Source organism: Phocoena phocoena, chromosome 9 (genome assembly GCF_963924675.1).
Source record: "Phocoena phocoena chromosome 9, mPhoPho1.1, whole genome shotgun sequence".
NCBI lineage: Eukaryota > Metazoa > Chordata > Mammalia > Artiodactyla > Phocoenidae > Phocoena > Phocoena phocoena.
Genome location: NC_089227.1, coordinates 55,054,763 through 55,075,616, shown reverse-complemented (window position 1 = coordinate 55,075,616; position 20,854 = coordinate 55,054,763). Strand labels below are relative to the sequence as shown.

General features: G+C 42.9%; 1 protein-coding gene across 1 annotated transcript in view; it reads left to right on the top strand.

Annotated features, from left to right (window-relative positions):
- The window catches only part of GSDME (gasdermin E), a 65,864-nt gene extending 45,848 nt beyond the window's left edge, over window positions 1-20,016 (top strand). Inside the window, 6 exon segments of the mRNA XM_065884117.1 lie at window positions 2,621-2,785; window positions 4,737-4,864; window positions 5,580-5,775; window positions 16,493-16,566; window positions 19,782-19,970; window positions 19,972-20,016. Coding sequence (XP_065740189.1) covers window positions 2,621-2,785; window positions 4,737-4,864; window positions 5,580-5,775; window positions 16,493-16,566; window positions 19,782-19,970; window positions 19,972-20,016 — 797 coding nt within the window.
- The last annotated feature ends 838 nt before the right edge of the window (window positions 20,017-20,854 follow it).

Here is a 20,854-nt window from a genome sequence, read left to right as displayed (position 1 = left end):
GGTATTATTTCATTATTTTTTATGGCTGAGTTATATTGCATTGTATATATGTACCACATCTTCTTTATCCATTCCTCTGTTGATGGGCATTTAGGTTGCTTCCACATCTCGGCTATTGTAAGTAGTGCTGCAGTGAACATTGGAGTGCATGTATCTCTTTGAATTGTGGTTTTCTCTGGGTATATGCCCAGAAGTGTGATTGCTGGATCATATGGTAATTCTATTTTTAGTTTTCTAAGGAACATCCATACTGTTCTCCATAGTGGCTGTATCAATTTACATTCCCACCAACAGTGCAAGAGGGTTCCCTTTTCTCCACACCCTCTCAGAATTTATTGTTTGTAGACTTTTTGATGATGGCCATTCTGACTGGTGTGAGGTGGTGCCTCATTGTAGTTTTGATTTGCATTCCTTTAATAATTAGCAATATTGAGCATCTTTTCGTGTGCTTTTTGGCCATCTGTCTTCTTTGGAGAAATGTCTGTTTAGTTCTAATGCCTATTTTTTGATTGGATTGTTTTGTTGTTGAGTTGTATGAGCTATTTGTGTATTTTGGAGATTAATCCCTTGTTGGTCGCTTCATTTGCAAATATTTTCTCCCATCCTGGCGTTGTCTTTTCCTTTTGTTTATGGTTTCCTTTGCTGTGCAAAAGCTTTTGAGTTTAATTAGGTGCCATTTGTTTTCTTTTTGTTTTTATTTTCATTACTGTAGGAGGTGGGTCAGGAGAACCCTCATTCTTTTTTTTTTTTTTTTTTTTTACATCTTTATTGGAGTATAATTGCTTTACAATGGTATGTTAGTTTCTGCTTTATAAAAAAGTGAATCAGTTATACATATACATATGTTCCCATATCTCTTCCCTCTTGCGTCTCCCTCCCTCCCACCCTCCCTATCCCACCCCTCCAGGCGGTTCTTGTGCTCTGTGGCTGCTTCCCACTAGCTATCTACCTTACGTTTGGTAGTGTATATATGTCCATGCCTCTCGCTTTGTCACAGCTCACCCTTCCCCCTCCCCATATCCTCAAGTCCATTCTCTAGTAGGTCTGCGTCTTTATTCCTGTCTTACCCCTAGGTTCTTCATGATATTTTTTTTCTTAAATTCCATATATATGTGTTAGCATACGGTATTTGTCTTTCTCTTTCTGACTTACTTCATTCTGTATGAAAGACTCTAGGTCTATCCACCTCATTACAAATAGCTCAATTTCGTTTCTTTTTATGGCTAATATTTCACTGTATATATGTGCCACATCTTCTTTATCCATTCATCCGATGATGGACACTTAGGTTGTTTCCATCTCTGGGCTATTGTAAATAGAGCTGCAATGAACATTTTGGTACATGACTCTTTTTGAATTATGGTTTTCTCAGGTTATGTCCAGTAGTGGGATTGCTGGGTCATATGGTAGTTCTGTTTGTAGTTTAAGGAACCTCCATACTGTTCTCCACAGTGGCTGTATCAATTTACATTCCCTCCAACAGTGCAAGAGGGAGAACCCTCATTCTTGAGTTCACACAATTTTTACTTAGCAAGGACACACTATTGCTTTTTAATTTTTTTTTTTTTTTTTTTTGCGGTACGCGGGCCTCTCACTGCTGTGGCCTCTCCCATTGCGGAGCACAGTCTCCGGACACACAGGCTCAGCGGCCATGGCTCACTGGCCCAGCCGCTCCGCGGCATGTGGGATCTTCCCGGACCAGGACACGAACCCATGTCCCTTGCATCGGCAGGCGGACTCTCAACCACCGCGCCACCAGGGAAGCCCCAGACTGTTGCATTTTTACCTACAACTTAGTTACTTTAGTTGGGCCCTTAAATATGGAAGTATTTAAGTGGCATTTCTTTTTATAATTTTTAAAAACTTTTTATTATGGAAAATTACACACATGTTCAGAACTACAGATAGTAATATAGTGAACCCCATGTACCTATCATCCAGCTTCAATAACTAGGGCAGTGCATGTTTCATCTATAACTTTCCCACCTCTCTCCACCGCTACTCAATTGTTTTGAAGCAAATTGTAGGCATTACATTATTTTGTCTATAAATATTGAAATATCTCTAAAAGATAAGGCTTTAAAAAAAAGACTAGTCTCTTCACACAGATTCATATAGAATATATTCTTTTGTGTATGGATTTTCCTCTCAACACGTTTATAAGGTTCATTCATATAATTGCAGAAAATAGTTTATTAATGAAGAATAACTGACTCTCCAAGAGCCACGTAGCCACTTGTGCACCTAAATATATTGTCAATAATTCTGTATCAGTTCAGTCAAATCAGATTTATCAATCAAATTCCAATGTTCTCAGTTAAATATGGTGGGTTGTTTGTTGGAGTTGGTTTGTTCCAGTCAGGCTAAGGAAGTACTTCTGATGTTTGAAAGGTTGCTTCCTGCCTGTTCACAAGAACCTTATGTTAAGAGCAACCATTTCTCCTGTATTTGTAGGAAGTGGCTGAGTTTTGGTCAAGTAGCATAATGTGTAGGAAGTGGGTGTATGAGGAAGAGGGTGGACACGTCCCCCTGCCCTGCTTGATTTAGGTAAAGCCAGGTCTGGGATGTGCCAACAAGGCTGACCCTAATGCCCAGCTTGTCCTTTTCCCCCACGTTACAGAATTCTGCCTCCTGCAAGGCAAGCACGGGGGCTTCGAGCACGAGAGGAGAAGTGACTCTGCCTTCCTGGACCTCCTGCCCTTACGAGAGTTTGCGTTCTGGGACACGCCAGATGCTGGGCAAGGGCTGCCTGCCTCAGATGGGCCACTGAGTGTTTTAAAACAAAGTATTGCCAGCAGGCTGGGGCATGGTGAGCTGCTGGGTAATTGAGTGCCGTACCCCAGGAGGGGATGTGCCCTTCAGAAGCGGTGACTCCTTAGTGACTTCATGGAAAACATTTGAGGACAGACAGGACGGTACCTGAATCAGTTCTAGTTCACTCATCAGGACTCACCCTGGACAGATCTTAGGGAACCTCAGGTCTTGGATGGCCTGTTTTAAGGAAGGGGTAGGAGGCTGAGGAGGGGAAGAGTTAGGGGCCTAACATTTTCTTTCATCTGAACCACAGGAGTCTTGCTGACTACCAGGAAGAGCTAGTCAGCAGCAAGGAGAGAGAACCCAAGTTTTGCATTTGTTTCATTTATTCCAGGCTTCATTGCCAAGACAGGCAGCGCTTCGTTAGCATCGCAAGATGCTCTCTTGGAGGCCCTTATCCACGTGGCATGAAGCCGTGTGATGCCAAGGCATCCAGCGAGGAGGAGGGCAGTACCTGTGACTTGCCTGCAACAATTCCTTTCGCTCCCCACAGCATTCTGTGCTTTTTAAAAAAGTTTCTTGTAGTGGGTAGGGCAGGAATTAGTAGGAGTGCAGTATATACTGGAAGAGGAGATGGGCAAGGAAAAAGAGAAACGAATAATTAAGAGCTTAGGGAAAAAGAGCTAGAACCAGCTCAGAATATCTCTGGCTTGGAGGGTAAGAGGAGAGACTCATCAGTGGGGCTTCAACAAGTCCCAAACCAGAATATAGATGCTTTTGTTTCTGTAGCAAAAATATCAATGTTGACAGAATTGGCAGTGAAGGTCCAGTCTTAAGGCTTTCCCATCTAATGCAGGGCTGCAGGCCCCCTCACGGTAATTGGGTGTGATTTTCAGCTGCCACTTAAGCGATGTCAGTGTCCCGGGTTAGAATCACATCAGCAGCCTTGAACTGCACTACAGGAAGTGACACGACAGGCTGAGCTTTCTTATAATTTCCTTACCCACCAGTCCACCCTGTCAGTTGGTCATTCCAGGCAGCCTGGCATGGAGTGGGGAGGCTGGGTAGTTTAGGCAGGAGTAGGGTGGGCGCCCGCCTCTGTGCACTTGGACCCTAGACCAGCCAGGATGGCCCTTCTCTCCAGGCTGGGGCTGGCAAGGAACTAATTGTGTTTACAGAGCAGTTTTTGAGTATAACTGTTGTCTGGAATTTGACATCAGCGGAGGGTGCATTTATGTATTGGTCTGCATCCCTGTATAGGAAAGCTTTGGTTTATCAAATCTTGTTTTTAAATTGCCACTGGGCTTAATTCACTAGAAACTTTTGATTATCTTAAAATGAAAACGGAAGATTTTAAGGGGAGAGGCTCAAGCATCCTGAAGAGGACGTTAGTAATCCAGCTGGGATTCTAACCCATTCTCCAGGACGGGTGAAGAAGAATGGAGAAAGTGGAATATCTGTGTTTGCCCAGTGAAAATTGTGCCAGCCCCTTGAAAAGCATGCATTTAATATTAAAGGATACAAAATCTGTAGTGTATTAGAAAGATATGAAAAAGAATGTATTTTGGAATTTGCACCATGACTCTGAAGGTTTGTAAAAGTCCTGATGTTCAGTAATTCAGCCTTGATAATTTAATAATTCTAAATGACTTTTCCAGAAAATAATTGATTAGACTTAATGTTTAGTGAGTCAGCAGGAAACTAAAAGTCTGAAACAAAACCCAGCTTCCCTCTTCTCTGTTTTTTGTCTCTTTCTGTCTCCCCTCCCTCTCTTCCCTTCCCTCCTTCTTTCTTCCTTTAGTAGTTTGGTTAGTAAAAAACATGCAGGGTGGTATTTCACGCGTCCTTTATTTCTGAGTTCCAAGACTGCAGCTGGACGTGTTTATGAAAGAACAGAGGACAATTAGCTATAAAAAGCAAGAGTTACTGGTCCTCGTTCTGAGATAAGTCACGAGACTGGGTATGTTCTGCTGCTTTCACAGCCACTCTGTTCTTGGAGAGGAATTTCCATCCCTTTGTGGAGCTGCCAAAGCAGCAACAGAGAGCTCTGAATGACGTCCTCCAGGCGGTCCTGTTTGATGAAGAATTACTCTTGGTTCTGGAGCAAGTGGTAAGACCGGAGACATCTCAAGGTAGTGTCTTCGCGTGGTTTTCTGGAGATGTGGATGGGCTAGATCTCTTGGGATAAGGCCTTGAGCTGGGATAAAATGGTGTTTAAAATTTCCCCACCTCCTTTTAACCCTAAAGCTTCTTTTTTTTTCTTATTCCCAGGTCCTTAGTTTTCTAACTGCAGAAAGGTAGTCGATGTGATGAATAGAAGGGTGTATTAGTTTCCTAGGGCTGCTGTAACAAATGACCACAAACTCCAATTTACTCTCTTAACAATTCTGGAGGCCACAAGTCTGAAGTCAAGGTGTCATTAGGGCCATGCTTCCCCACAGGCTCTAGGAGAGAATCTTTTTTTGCCTCCTCCAGCTTCTGGTGGCTCCTGGCATTCCTTGGCTTGTGGCCACATTGCTCAAATCTCTACTCTGTCTTCACATGGCCATCTCCTTTCCTGTCTCTTAAGGGACACCCACCATTGGATTCAGGGCCCACCCCAATCCAGGATGATCTCGAGATCCCTACCTAAATTACATCTGCAAGGATGCCAGATAAGGTCTCATTCTGAAGCTCCAGGTGGACCTATATTTGGGGGACCACTCTCCATCTCACTACAAGGGTTGTGTGTCATGGGGCAGAGGCCTGTGTTGTGCCCAGCTTGGCCTGTGGCTTTACTAGATCTGTCTCTCTTCTCTTCCCTGTCCCCCCCCCTCCCCCCACAGTGTGAGGACATAGTCAGCAGCCTGTCACCCTCATTGGCGGTGCTGGGGAAGCTGAAGCCTTCACAGTAGCGGGACCTCGTGGCCTTCCTGCGGCTAGTGGGGTACAGTGTGCAGGGCGAGTGTCCAGGCCCAGAGGATGTGGTCCACAACCAGAAACTCCTTTCTACGGCCTACTTCTTGGTCAGTGCGCTAGCAGGTATGGAAAAAAAAAAGGGGAAGAAATGCTGTTGCCTTGAAATGACTTTGCTTACTTTGTGGACGATTTGGTACATAAGGTTCCCTCCCTTTCAAGCGGTGCAGGGATGATAGGCAGTGGAAGACTGAGGAAGTTAACAGGATTGCCGTGAAGTCACGGACTTGAGTATGAAGGAGGCCTGTCTGCTGCCAGCCTCCCCCAGTGCCTTGGAGAGAGGGCTTCCCTTTCCGCCCCCAGCGAGGGCTGTCTGGGGGCACACGCCCCCACCAACACAGGAAATCAGTTTCCCCAGACACAGCCGGTGATGCACGCTCGCTGCTGCAACGCTGAGTGGCGATGGCTTGCACTTGGCACCTGCTCTCCCCCGCAGTGTCTCGTTCCTTCTCATCCTCTTGTTCCTCTTTGCAAACTTTCGGCTCTACCCCAAGTGCAGCACTGTGGCCATTAGGGCAGGGAGGCTGCGGAGAGCACCCCAGTGCACTAGGTTGCTGGGCCCAGCAGCTCCACAACTTCCACACGCATCCTGGCCATCCAGTTATTATTGAGCAGCGGACGCCGCCCTGACACTTCTTTGCCAACTCCCATCCGGAACGCACCTTGCCAGAGGGTCTGTGGTACCAAAGGTGGTCATCTTGTATGAGGAAGCTGGGCTTTCGCTTCCTTCTCAGAAAGGCAAGACCTGGCAAGGCAGCCCAGTCTTAGTCCCCACAACTTCCCTTCAAGGTGACGTTAGTCAGGGCACTGAGCTCCTGATACATTCAGAGTTCCTCCCCAGCGCCACAGGGGAACAAAGGCTCAGGAGTCTCCAGTTTTTAAACAATTAATCAGAGCAAATGCCTCTCCCAGCTCCATATGCCAATGAATGTACGCTCTATGCCTTATTCCAAGTCACGGGTAAACATTTTGACTGGGATAGGACATAAGACAGAGCCCTGTGGAACTCCACTGGAGACCTTTTCCCAGTGTTAATTGGTATATCAGAGAGTTTAATTACAGGCATTCTATCAGGAGCTAATCTACAGGCCAGAGTTCTCTAGCTTGCGAGAAGCCCTTTCTTCACATACCCTATTACCTACTGAAATTTTTTTTTCAACATCTTTACTGGAGTATAATTGCTTTACAATGGTGTGTGAGTTTCTGCTTTACAACAAAGTGAATCAGTTATACATACGCATATGTTCCCATATCTCTTCCCTCTTGCGTCTCCCTCCCTCCCACCCTCCCACCCTCCCTATCCCACCCCTCTAGGTGGTCACAAAGCACCGAGCTGATCTCCCTGTGCTATGCGGCTACTTCCCACTAGCCATCTGTTTTAATCTCAATAGGCTGGACCAGTGATGTCAAATATGTAACACATGGCCAACACTGTGAATGCACCACAGTCCCTTTTTTCCTGAGCCTGGACACAGCCTCATTCTCTGCAGCCTTGCACACAGGCAGCCACTTGGGGTTGGCACATGAGACTTAACCTGCTGTGTCTGAGCTGGAAGCTCAGGGATAGTGAGACCTTTAAGTGCAGCTGAAAATATCTGCAGCCTGTTTCTAAGCCAGCGGTGCTCTTCTGCATCTTTCTGAACTGAGATCTCATTTATGTGTCGGTCACTGTGGAGGTCGGATTGGTGTAAGCTCTTTCACTAATGCTCTTGTTTATTCTTGGCCCTTCTGAGTTGACTTTTTCCTCCTACAACAGTCTTCTCTTAGAATCTGGGAAAGGTGCTAGAACAGGAAATGGCCCCTTTTTGAGGCCTGTTTCCAGCTTTCTAAGTAATAACACTAGTTTTTTCTATAGCATTTACTTTTTTAAAAAAACAATTGAGATATAATTGACACGTATATACATTAATTTCAGGTGTACAACAAAATGATTCGATATTTGAATATATGTCTCCTAACTGTGTATGCATCACCATACATAGTTAAAAGTTTTCATCACAAGAAAAATAAACTTTATAAGATCTACTCTTAGCAACTCTCAAATATACAGTACAGTATTATTAACTCTAGTCACCATCCTGCACATTACATACCCGTGACTTATTTTATAGCTGGAAGTCTGTACTTTTTAACCGTCTTCACCCATTTTACCCACCCATATACATTTTACACCCCCCCCACCCCTCCCAATCTGCTCTGTGAGCCCTTTTTTATTTTAAGACTCCGTATATAAGTGAGATCATATGTTGTCTTTCTCTGTCTGACTTATCTCACTCAGCATAATGCCCTCAAGGTCCATCCATGGTGTCACAAATGGCAAGATTTCTTTTTTTTTTTTTACTGATTAATAATATTCCTCTGTGTGTGTACCACATATTCTTTATCCATTCATCCATTGGTAGACACTTAGGTTGCCTCCCTATCTTAGCTTTTGTAAGTAATGCTGCAGTGAACATGGGGGTGCATCTTTTCAAGTCAGTGTTTTCATTTTCTTTGGATAAATACCTAGGAGTGGAATTGCTGGATTCAATTATGGTAGTAAGACTTAATTTTTTGAGTAGCCTTAAAAAATTCTCACCAACAGTGCACAAGCGTTCCCTTTTTTCACATCCTTGCCAACACTTGTTATTTCCTGTCTTTTTGATAATAGCCATTCTAACAGATGTGAGGTCATACCTCAGTGTGGTTTTGATTTTAGTTTCCCTGATGATGAGTGATGTTGAGTACCTTTTCATGTACCTATTAGCCACCTGTGTCTTCTTTGGAAAACTGTCTATTCAGATGTTCTGCCCTTTTTAAAAAAAATTTATTATTTATTTATTTTTGGCTGCGTTGGGTCTTCATTGCTGCACGCAGGCTTTCTCTAGCTGTGGCGAGTGGGCTTCTCATTGCAGTGGTTTCTCTTGTTGTGGAACACGGGCTCTAGGGTGTGCAGACTTCAGTAGTTGTGGCACACGGGCTCAGTAGTTGTGGCTCGTGGGCTCTAGAGCACAGGCTCTGTAGTTGTGGCGCATGGGCTTAGCTGCTCCGTGGCATGTGGGATCTTCCTGGACCAGGGCTCGAACCCATGTCCCCTGCACTGGCAGGCAGATTCCACTGTGCTGCCAGGGAAGCCCCTTCTGCCCATTTTTAAATTGGAATTTTTTTTTTGCTATTGAGTTGTTGTATGAGTTTTTTATATGGATATAAAATTTTGGATATTAACCCCTTATCAGATATATGATTTACAAATATTTCTTTCCCCATCAATAGGCTGCCTTTTCATTTTGTTGATTTCCTTTGTTGTGCAGAAGATTTTTAGTTTGATGTAGTTTCACTTGTTTATTTTTGCTTTTGTTGCCATTGCCTTTGGTATGAAATCCAAAAAAATCATTGCCAAGACTGATGTCAAGGAGCTTATTTACTGCCTATGTTTTCTTCTAATTTTATGGTTTCAGATCTTATGTTTAAATCTTTGATCCATTTTGAGTTAGTTTTTCTGTATGGTGTAAGATAGTGGTCCCGTTTTCCCAGCACCATTTATTGAAGACTGTTCTTTCTCCATTGTATATTCTTGGCTCCTTTGTTGTAAATTAATTGACAATATATGCATGGGATCATTTCTGGGCTCTCTATTTTGTTCCACTGATCGATGTGTCTGTTTCTATGCCAATACAATACTATTTTGATTAATGTAGCTTTATAATATAATTTGAAATCAGGGCGTGTGATATCGCCAGCTTTGTTCTTCTTTCTCAAGATTGCTTTGGCTCTTCAGAATCTTTTATAGTTTTAAACAAATTTTATAATTGTTTGTTCTATTTCTGTGAAAAATGCCATTGGAATTCTGATAGCGGTTGCACTGAATCTGTAGCTTGGGTAGTATGAACATTGTAGCAGTATTCTCCCAATTCATGAACATGAAATATCTTTCCAGTTATTTGTGTCTTCTTCAATTTCTTTCACCAGTGTCCTATAGTTTTCAGTGTACAGGTCTTTTACCTCCACGGTTAAATTGATTCCAAGGTATTTTATTCTTTTTGAGGCAGTTGTAAATTGGATTGTTTTCTTAATTTCCTTTTCTGATAGTTTGTTATTAGTGTATAGAAATGCAACAGATTTTTGTATTTTGATTTTGATACTGCAACTTTACTGACTTTATTCGTGCTAACAGTTTTTTGTTATTTAGGGTTTTTTCTATATATAATATCATGTCATGTGCAAATAGGGACAGCTTTACTTCTTCCTTTCCGATTTGGATGCCTTTTGTTTTCTCTTCTTGCTTAACTGTTCTGGCCAGGACTTCCAATACTATGTTGAATAAAAGTGGTGAGTGGGCTTCCTTGTCTTGTTTCTGACCTTAGAGGAAAAGCTTTCAGTTTTTTACCACTGAGTATGATGTTAGCTGTGGACTTGTCATATCTGACCTTTATTATGTTGAGGTATGTTCCCTCTTTACCCACTTTGTTGAGAGTTTTTATCATAAATGGATGATGAGTTTTGTCAAGTGCTTTTTCTGTGTCTATTGAGATGATCATATGATTTTTATCCTTCCTTTTGTTAATATGGTGTATCACATTGATTTGCAGATGTTGAACTGTCCTTGCATCTCTGGACTAAAATCCCATTTGATCATGATGTATGATCCTTTTAATGTATTGTTGAATTTGGTTTGCTAATATTTTGTTGAGGATTTTTGCATCTACGTTCATCAGGGATGTTGGTCTGTAATTTTCTTGTGGTGTCCTTGTCTGATTTTGGTATCAGGGTAATGCTGGCCTCATTATAAAATAAGTTTGGAAGTGTTCCTTCCTCTTATTTTTTGGAAGAATTTGAGAAGGATTGGTTTCAATTCTTTAAATGTACGCAGAATTCACCAGTGAAGCCATCCTGGTCCTTGACTTTTGTTTGTTGGGAGATTTTTGATTACTGATTCAGTCTACTTAGAAAATCCGAAAAGACTGATTACTACTATTTCTTCCTGATTCAGTCCTGGCGGATTGTATGCTTCTAGGAATTTATTAATTTCTTCTAGGTTGTCCAATGTTTTGGCATATAATTATTCATAGTACCCTCTTATGATCTCTTATATTTCTGGGGTATCAGTTGTAACATCTCCACTTTCATTTCTTTTTTTTTTTGCGGTACGCGGGCCTCTCCCGCCACGGAGCACAGGCTCCGGACGCGCAGGCCCAGCGGCCATGGCTCACGGGCCCAGCCGCTCCGCGGCATGTGGGATCCTCCCAGACCGGGGCACAAACACGCGTCCCCTGCATTGGCAGGCGGACTCTCAACCACTGCGTCACCAGGGAAGCCCTCCACTTTCATTTCTGATTTTTTAATTTATTTTTTAAACATATTTATTGGAGTATAATTGCTTTACAATGTTGTTAGTTTCTGCTCTATAACAAAGTGAATCAGCTATACACACACATATATCCCCATATGCCCTCCCTCTTGCATCTCCCTCCCACCCTCCCTATCCCACCCCTCTAGGTGGTCACAAAGCACCGAGCTGATCTCCCTGTGCTATGCGGCTGCTTCCCACTAGCTATCTATTTTACGTTCTTTTTTTTCTTGGCAAGTCTAGCTAAAGGTTTGTTAGTTTTCTTTATCTTTTCAAAGAACCAGCTATTAGTTTCATTGATTTTTTTTCTCTTATCAGTCTGCATTTCATTTAATTTCCACTCTGATCTTTATGATTTCCTTCCTTCTACTAACTCTGGGTTTCATTTGTTCTGTTTTTTTGAGGTATAAAGTTAGGTTGTTTGAGAGTTTTCTTATTTCCTGAGGTAGCCATTTATTGCTGTGAGCTTTCCTCTTAGAACTGGCTTTGCTGCATCCCATACATTTTGATATGTTGTATTTCCATTTTCATTTGTCTAAAGGTATTTTTGATTTTTCTATTGATTTCTTCTTTGACATATTGTTCAGTAGCACATTGTTTAATCTCCACATATTTTGACTTCCAGTTTTCTTGTAATTGATTTCTACTTTTATACCATTGTGGTTGGGAAAAATGCTTGATATGATTTCAGTCTTCTTAAATTTATTAAGACTTGTTTTGTGGCCTGTAAAATATGACCTATCCTGGAGAATGTTCCATGTGTGCTTGAGAAGAATGTATGCCCTTTTTCTTTTGTATGGAATGTGCTCCATGTATCTGTTAAATCCATCTGATCTAATGTGTCATTTAAGGCCACTATTTCTTATTGGTTTTCTCTCTGGATGATCTATCCATTGATCAAAGTGGAGTATTAAAAGTCCCCTACTCTTATTGTGTTGCTATTTCTCTTTTTAGGTCTATTTTCTTTATATATTTAGGTGCTCCTATATTGGGTGCATAAATATTTAAAAGTGTTATATCCTCTTGTTGGATTGACCCCTTTATCATTATGTAATGCCCTTCTTTGTCTCTTATTACAGTCTTAATTTTAAGTCTATTTACTGCAGATATAAAGAAAGCCTATATAACCCCAGCTTTCTTTTGGTTTCTATTTGCATGGAGTATGTTTCCATCCCTTCATTTTCAGTCTGTGTATGTCCTTGCATCTGAAATGAGTCTCCTGTAGGCAACATAATGGTCTTTTAAAAAAAAAAAAAAAATTATCCATTCAGCTACTCCATCTTTTGACTGGAAAACTTAGTCCAATTACATTTAAAGTTATTATTGATAGATATGTACTTATTGCCATTTTATTAATTACTTTGTGGCTCTTTGGTAGTTCTTTGTTCCTTTCTTCTCTTGCTCTCCTCCTTTGTGATTTTCTCTAGTGGTATGCTTAGATTGCTTTCTCTTTACTCTTTTGTGTATCTGCTATAGGTTTTTAATTTGTGGTTACCATGAGGATTACATACCAACTTAAAATAGACGGTTATAAATACCTGTTGGTAACAACTTAAGTTTGAACGCATTCTAAGGCTCTCCTTTTTTACTCTCCCCCTCCTGCCATTTTATGGTTTTGATGTCACAAATTATATCTTTTTATCTTGCATACCCCTTAACAAATTATTGTAGTTATAGTTATTTTTTTTTTACTAATTTTGTCTTTTAATCTCGTACTAGTTTTGTGATTAATCTGCCCTTACAACATCATTCTGAATTTTACTATATATTTACCTTTTCCAGTGAGATTTATATTTTCATGTGTTTTCCTATTACTATTTCATTTCAGGTTAAACAAGTTCCTTTTACATTTCTTGTAAGGCTCATCTAGTGGTGATGAATTCCTTCAGCTTTTGCTTGTCTGGAAAATTCTCTCCCCTACAATTCTGAATGACAACTTTGTCAGGTAGTCTTGGTTGCAAGTTTTTTTCGTTTGGTACTTTCACTATATCATACCACTCCCTTCTCGGCTGCAAAGTTTCTGCTGAAAAATCGAATCTGCTGATAGCCATGTAGGTGGGGTTCCCTTGTGTGTAACAAGTTGTTTTTCTCTTGCTGCTTTTAAGATTCTCTCCTTGTCTTTAACTTTTGACATATTAATGTGTTGTGGTGTGGGTCTCTTTGGGTTCCTCTTATTTGGAACCTCCAGTCTGGGTTTCTTGGGTCTGAGTGTCTGTTTCCTTCCCCAGGTTAGGGAAGTTTTCAGCCCCTTTCTCTCTTCTTCTGGGATCCGTATAGTGCAAATGTTGGTCTGCTTGATGTTGTAGCATGGTTTAAGCTGTGTTCACTTTTTTTTCACCTTTTTCTTCTTGCTGCTCTGATTGGGTGAGTTTCATTGCCTTGTCTTTGAATTCAATGATCATCTGCTTCGTCTAGTCTGTGGTTGAACCCCTCTAGTGTGTGTTTTGGTTCATTTATTGTATTCTTCATCTCTGTGACTTCTATTTGTTCCTTTCCTATATTTTCTCTTTCTTTGTTGAAGCTCTCACTGTGTTCATCCATTCTTCCCCAAGCTTATTAAGCATTTTTATGATATTTTGAACTCTTTAGCAGGCAAATAAATCATTTATATGCTTTTCATTCAGGACCTTTTCTGAGCTTTTATCTTGTTCCTCTGTTTGGAACATATTTCTCTGTTTCTTCATTTTCCTTGACACTCTGTGTTTGTTTCCATGCAGAAGGTAAAGTAGTCTCCTCTCATGCGAGGGAGTGGCCTCATGTAAGAGAGGAGGACCTTATTCAACCTCACCCTAGCTCTTTGTTGTCTCTCAAACCTTTGTGATTGTCCACGCAGCCTATTTTTAGTGGCTCCCAATAGCCGAGGGTTTGTCAACACCTGTCAGTGCCCCAAAGAGGATCTCAGTCAGCACCTAGATTTAGGCTGATTAGAAGCCAGAGCTTCATGCAGCAGCTTTTAAAGTATACAAGTATATATAGACCACAGTGTAAATTCTGCTAGCCAGTAGAGCCAGGTGACCTAGAAGTGTCACTGGGTGGCAGTCACAGAAATCACAAGCCAGACGATTGTATAAGCTCCTTTCCAGGAGATACCAACAACCTGGAATGAGGCAGATGGAGAGCACCAAGGTAGCATCCATTGGCCTCTGTTCCGAGAGCAGACCCCTAGACGTATGTCAAACCAGAAGCTTGCCCCTCAGGCCGAGCAACTGGGCCTCTTTCACAGAAAGACTAGGGGTGTGTTTCAGTTTGCTGTCTGACAGTGCCTTGGGGGTGGTAGCTGGCCAAGAACAGTCTCATTGTTACAGTCCCAAGGGACCCAGGAACGCAAGCCCTGCTGGCCATGAGAGCCAGACGATCAAGGGGTGTTTCCTGGGTGGCAGCCACAAAAACAAGGGCACCAGAGATGTGTCACAGCCCTTCTCTGGGAAATATTGGTGCTTTGAAGTGTGGCAGAGGAAGGGTGCAAAGATGGTGTCTAATGGCCTCGGTCCCCAGAGAGTACACCAGCAGGTCCCTAGGTGCGTGTTAAATTACACGCCTACCCTCAGGCCGATGCTTTATGATAACGAGCCTCTTTCATAGAGAGTATGGGGGTTTTTCAAACAGCTGCTTCTGTGCTGGGTCCTAGGGGTGGGTAAGTCCCGTGCAAGCCCTTTAAGAATGATTTCTCAGTTCACTATAGGCATATGGGTTTTTTTTCCTTGTTCACCTGATGTATGGGAGTTGCTCAGGTAGTTTTGGGTTTCTTCAGCGGAAACTGTCCCATATGTCGCTGTAGATTCAGTTTGTCTGTGGAAGGAGGTGAGTTCTGGATCTTCTTACGGTGCCATCTTGAACCGCCCTCCTCCTGTTTGTTTAAAGCACTTCAGTCTCAGCATCTAGCCCATCTCCTGGAACACTTCCCCTACTATTTTGTGACCTTAAGCATGAACTTCCCAGGTTTCATTTGTGAAATAGTTAGAATATGAAAGATCAAAAGAAATCATTTCAATTCCAGAAACACTGAAGAAGCCTCTACTGTGTTTTAGGCACTGCTAGATGCTGAGGTAGGAGAAAATCATCATCCCCACCCTCAAGGGAACTACAGTCAAGCAGTGAAATTAGGTGGTAAGCGCTGTAAAGTAGAGCTGTGTCCCTAGCACCATGCTCAAGGTAGTGAATGACCACTGAGTAACATGGAAGTAAAGTATTTCCAAGAATAAGGGATGATGACGATTACATGGGACTTGGGAGTCACCTGAGAAGTGAGGAATGGACACATGAACAGGTGAGATGACTTGTGATGGTAGCTCAGCCAGGACCTCATGTCCCAGGGGACTTTGTCCTGGCCCTTCACAGCCCTGTGGATCTTTCCACAAGGCCCCATACCTTTACCATCTTCATCTTCCTGATTTGGGAGCCAGGCCTCCTTGAGGATCTGTTGAAAACGGTGGGGACTCTCTGGAGACAAAAGCACATTTGAATGCCATTTAGGCTCAGACCTCGGGGCTGCCCCATCCCCCTAGCAGCCTTCTGCTCTTGGGAGAAGGCCGTGTTTCGTTGTGCTCTGTTGGGCCACAGCCTCAGCGACACACTGCCATTTATATAAATAAGGCTTCTAATTAATGCAGGAGATGGGGGGGGGTTCATGAGTGTTCCCTGCGCCAGATGATGGAGCAGACGATTCTTTTCTCTTTTGCCTTTTCAGTGCAAAGATTGTATCCCAAGGGATTGGGTCCTTTTAGCAACTGCATCTGTTCTACCTTGGGAGGTATTTAAAACTGGTTTTGACTAACACTGATCTGGATTTCCTTTTCCTGGGGCTTGGCAGGACCCTTCTGGGGGCAGCCCCCAGCCTTATACAGCTCTGTGCCAATGCTCTCTGCCACTGGTGCTCTTATGTTGAGCTAGCTGTGGGCCAGGGGGCCCTGCACAGTCCTGGGCTCAGGAGGTCTGCTGTGCCACCCCTTGACTAGACCACATTATATCTTTCTCCCCCAAATGATTAGTGACCTAGGTATAACCCTTTATAGTTTACATAGTTCTCTGACATAGGCAGAGAAAAAAAATCTATAGTATGCAAATGAGGAACCTTGTTGAGAGAGGTACACCCAAGGTCGCTCCCAAATATTTAGTGGCGCTCAAACATAGCTCTTCTGTCAGCAAGCCCCAGGTTCTTTCTACTTTTCTATGCTGATACACTTTTCCCTGAGTCTGCGCCGTCCGTTCTGATTGGCAAATCGCATGTAAGAACTATCCTCTGCTGGACACACAGAGCTGGCTACCTGGTCCCTACGTCTATCTTCTGAAAGGCCTTTGCTGCCGGTTTAGCCCCATTCATTCATTTATTCTACAATTGCTGAGCATATCCTCTGCCTGACTGATAGAGGATATATAAATTAGGTACAGCTCGGGGGCTGGCTCTGTTTCCATGGGTGCTTTTTGATGGTGACTGATTTTTTTTTTTTTCTCCTGCAGAAATGCCAGATAACGCAGCAGGTCTGCTGGGCACTTGTTGTAAGCTCCAGATTATTCCTACACTGTGCCATCTGGTAAGAACCTCCCAGAGAGGACCTGGGGATGGGCAGGAACAGGGAAGTGATGAGGAGATGGACACCTAACAGCTGATAAAACTCGCTAGGCTTTCTCATCCACAACAGCCCTTCAGAATAGGTTAAAACAGGTATTATTAATCTCTCTCTTTTTTACACCCTGCCCACGTCACACACCCCATAGGAAGGCTAAGGCTCAGAGGGAAAGGAGTTATTTGAAGAACTTGCTAGCAGGGCTAGGACTCAAACCTTATATTTATACTCCAAATCTCATGATTTTTGCATTTTTTGGAGAGAATTTTGGCCAAGGCTTGGTGCAGTGTTGCAGGGAAGGGGCCCGACACCACACTATTTGCAATGGCAGTTCTGTGGCTGGACCAGTTTGATTCAGCTCTGCATCAAATTTAACAGGGGAGGTATTCAAGAGGACTGCTTTGTCTCAGGGAGACATTTCATTTTCTCCTAGGAATATCATTAGCTTCATGCCCTCAGGAAATGCCATGGCAAGAGCAAGAGCTAGGTAATGATGAGCTTAGCCCTGAAAGTCAAGGTTAAGCTTTTCCTTTTTAAATTACAAACTGGGTCATCAATAGAAGGGACCCTCAGTAGGCTGGGGCGGCTCCTCTGTTGTAGCTTCTGCAGGTGTTGCTCAGCCTAGGGCAGAGAAGCAGAGGATACCCGGCTATGTTATTTTGAGGCCTGGTTACTAAGGGCTGAGGCCAGCATGCTATGTAGACCCGAAGGACCAAAGCTCAGAGCTCTGCTCCCAGATCTGGGAAGCAGGTATTGGGGTAGACTGCCTAGATAGGACCCTGCAGTTCGTTATGCATCTACTCTGGGAACTTTGAGCACTGTGGTTAGTGCCTTTGGTACTTCTTGGCGTAGCAAAGACATCCAGAGACTGCAGCAAGGCTTCATTCCAAGGAGCAGTTTAGATGTCATTCACAACCGAGAGCAGATTCTACCTGTGCAGAGGAATGCTGTGTTCTTGTACTTTGACCATAAAAACTGAACTACTTGAAAATGAGCCAGCATGCCACTGTGGTGCCGCCAGCTGAGGGTAAAGGCTGATGGTGCAGTTTGGTTATGGAAACAATATCTATCATTATCTAATTGTCTGCAATGACAGTAACTCTTTCTAGCTTAGCTCCCTTTTGCAGCAATTAAGTATTTAATCCCAAGTCAGCCCTCACCATGTATTTACAAAGTCATTAATTGCATTCAGGAAGTATATAAAAAAGAAAATACTGCCGAGACTGCATTAGCTAACTCCCTCCCTCTCCCAACCAGCTCACAGTTAGTTGTCATCTTCCCTGTAGGTCTGCTCTAGGATTTGATCTTTGGGTTGCTTCCAAGTTCTGCTCTGTTGGTGTTCTGGGAGTAGCCATTAGGACGCACTTGGAGTCCCAGCACAGCTGGTATTCTACCTTGGTGCAAAACTACCCACCCACAGAGTCATCTGTTTGCCTTTGTGGGCTGCTCAACATAAAGAAGTAATTTTTCTTTATGTGAAGACACTCAGGAAGGTCTTTAATCTCCCCTAGAGCTCATAACAACGTTTGTTAGGACCGCAAGGCTTCTGCCTCCTGAAGGAATCTGGGTATCTTATGTTTCCTATAGGTATTTACTTAGAGCAGGGTCCAGAAATCTCCTTGCATGCCTGTCTTGTCTTGTCTGGTGGCCAGAGTCACTTTGAGAGGCTTGCTGAAGGGCTTTTGAAAGAACAGCGTCAGATACACTAACAAACACATTTGCGAACTGGTAAAAGAGCTGGTAAGAAAGTGAGAATCATCTGGAGGGAATGTTAATTTCACACATCCCCCCCCCCCCCCCCCCCTTTGGGTGACTGTAATCTCTCATACTGAGAAGTGCCTCTGGGCACTTGGGGTTGGCAGATGTTCAGAGAAGAAGGCAGGATGTTGCTGGGTGCTTCTCCACCAGACCCAGGACACAGCCCACTGTGCTGCATCACTGGAGCTCATTCTTAAATCACCGGATGTGGTGCTCATGCTTAAAGAAGCAGGCCAGATCCACTCCCTAAAGCATCATCTACAATTTACAGTCTAGGCCACGTGGTAATGGGAAACCTGTGGTTACACTGTGTGAGTTGCATTGGGTGAATCTACAAGGTGTAGATTTGTAAGGCTGATTTTGATAACAGACACACAAGTTCCTTTATATGCAAATGGATGCTGCCCTTCAGCCCCTGGGGCAAGTTGCTTATTACTTTTAGTAAGAAAGATTCTTTTGGATTCCCTTCAGATTCAGTTAAAATTCATGCATACCTTATAAGGCTTCATTTTTTATTTTAAATTTTACTTTCTACATTATTAATCTGATCTGGTTCTGAGTGCCTGTTTAAAATTCAAATCTACTGGCAAATTTGTAATTACTAAAGATTAAAAACAACTGTGTCAGAGGCACTGCTCAAGACCCTAAAAGCAAAGTTTCACAGGTTCTGAGCAGTTGCAATTAGAGCAGTGTTTGATGTGACCTCTCTGAACTAACGTTCAACTGAGGGTCGATGTTCTAGGCAGGGTATAAGGTAAGCACAACGGACCAGGTCCCTGCTCTCCTGGGCAGCTTAGGTTTTAATAAACAGGGAATGTCAGGAAGATAATTTCAGATACAGCAAGCATATGAAGACAATAAAATAATGTAATCGTGGCTGGGATATGGAGGTAGCAAGTGGCTCGATGGAGAGAGGATTAGGAAAGGCCCTTCTGATGTAGCATTTCAACCGACAGCTCAGAGATGAGAAGGAAAGTTCTCTGGGGAACTCTGGAGGAAGGATGTCGCAGGTGGAAGGAAGAGCTTAAGGCAAGAAGCATCACTAAATAAACCATGGTACCTACCTTTGAGGAGTTCATGCAAACGTGTAAGACATTCTAATAGGTGAATTAAAAAAGACAAACCTTACGTACTGCGTGTATAAGAAAGTTATATGCTGACCTTTCTAATCTACTGGAGTTGGATCCAGTAGCAGATACAGTTCAGAGAGTAGGGATTGGGTCAGAGGACTCCAGGCGAAGTGGAGGTCCTGGCCTGGGCCAAATATATCCTGTTACAGCCTAAGGGTTTTCCCTGCTCTATTTGGGGAATGTAAACAACTTAATTTTTCCCCCATAATTAGTTAGAAGTGCTAACATTATTATCCAATGGTGTGTATTTTCTATAACCTTTTTTGGTGGATTTGTTTACATGTGTCATTTCAGCTCCATGCTCTGTCTGATGATGGTGTGTCTGATCTTGAAGACCCAGTCTTGGCTCCACTGAAAGATACAGAAAGGTTTGGGATCGCGCAGCGTCTGTTTGCCTCCGCTGACATTAACCTGGAGAGACTGCAGCCTCCTGTGAAAGTCGCCACCCAGAAGGCCCCTAACGTTCTCCCGCGGATTCTTTATGTATATAAGCCTGAGTGGACTCTGTGCTTTGGGCAGGGCACAGTAACAGTGTTACATGTGGATTACAGGTACACCTTGTTTTATTGCACTTTGCAGATAATGCTTTTTTTTTTTTTTTTTACAAATTGAGGGTCTGTGACAACCCTGAGTCGAGCAAGTCTATCGGTGCCATTTTTCCAACAGCATTTGCTCACTGTTGTCTGTGTCACATTTTGGTAATTCTCCCGGTATTTCAGACTTTTTCATTATTATTATATTTGTCGTGGTGACCTTTGATGATACTACTGCAAAAAGACTACAACTCGGCTCAGATGATGGTTAGCATTTTTTAGCAATAAAATTAAGGTATACATTGTTTAGACATAATGCTATTGTACACATAATAGACTATATAAGATAGTATGAACATAAGTTTTATATGCACTGGAAAACCAAGAAATTTGTGTGACTCGCTTTACTGCAGTGGTCTGCAACCAAGTCCCCAGTATCTCTGAGGTCTGCCTCTACGTGTTATCAGCCAAGCCTGGGTATTTCTCAGCGTCATTAAGATACTGCCTTTGGGGCTTAGATCACCACGTTAAAGGTTGATCTAGGAGATGAACTTACGGAACAGTTTAATAAGTGGTGACTTTTTGCCTATGAATCGCCTCAAATTTAGCCACCAGGTACTCTGTGTACAGTGCCTTTTTCATAGGAGATCCTCTTGTGCTGGTAACCCAGTGTCCGACTTAGACCCCAGCACATGAAGAGCTGGCGGAGGGTTGAGAATTGTAAGCCAGAGTACATTCAGATCTTTTCTCTGCAGAAAAATGGGTCTATCTAGTTCCCACTTCGTGTTAAAAACAGATGAGGCTGATGCTTTGATCCAAAAATTTGTGAATGCT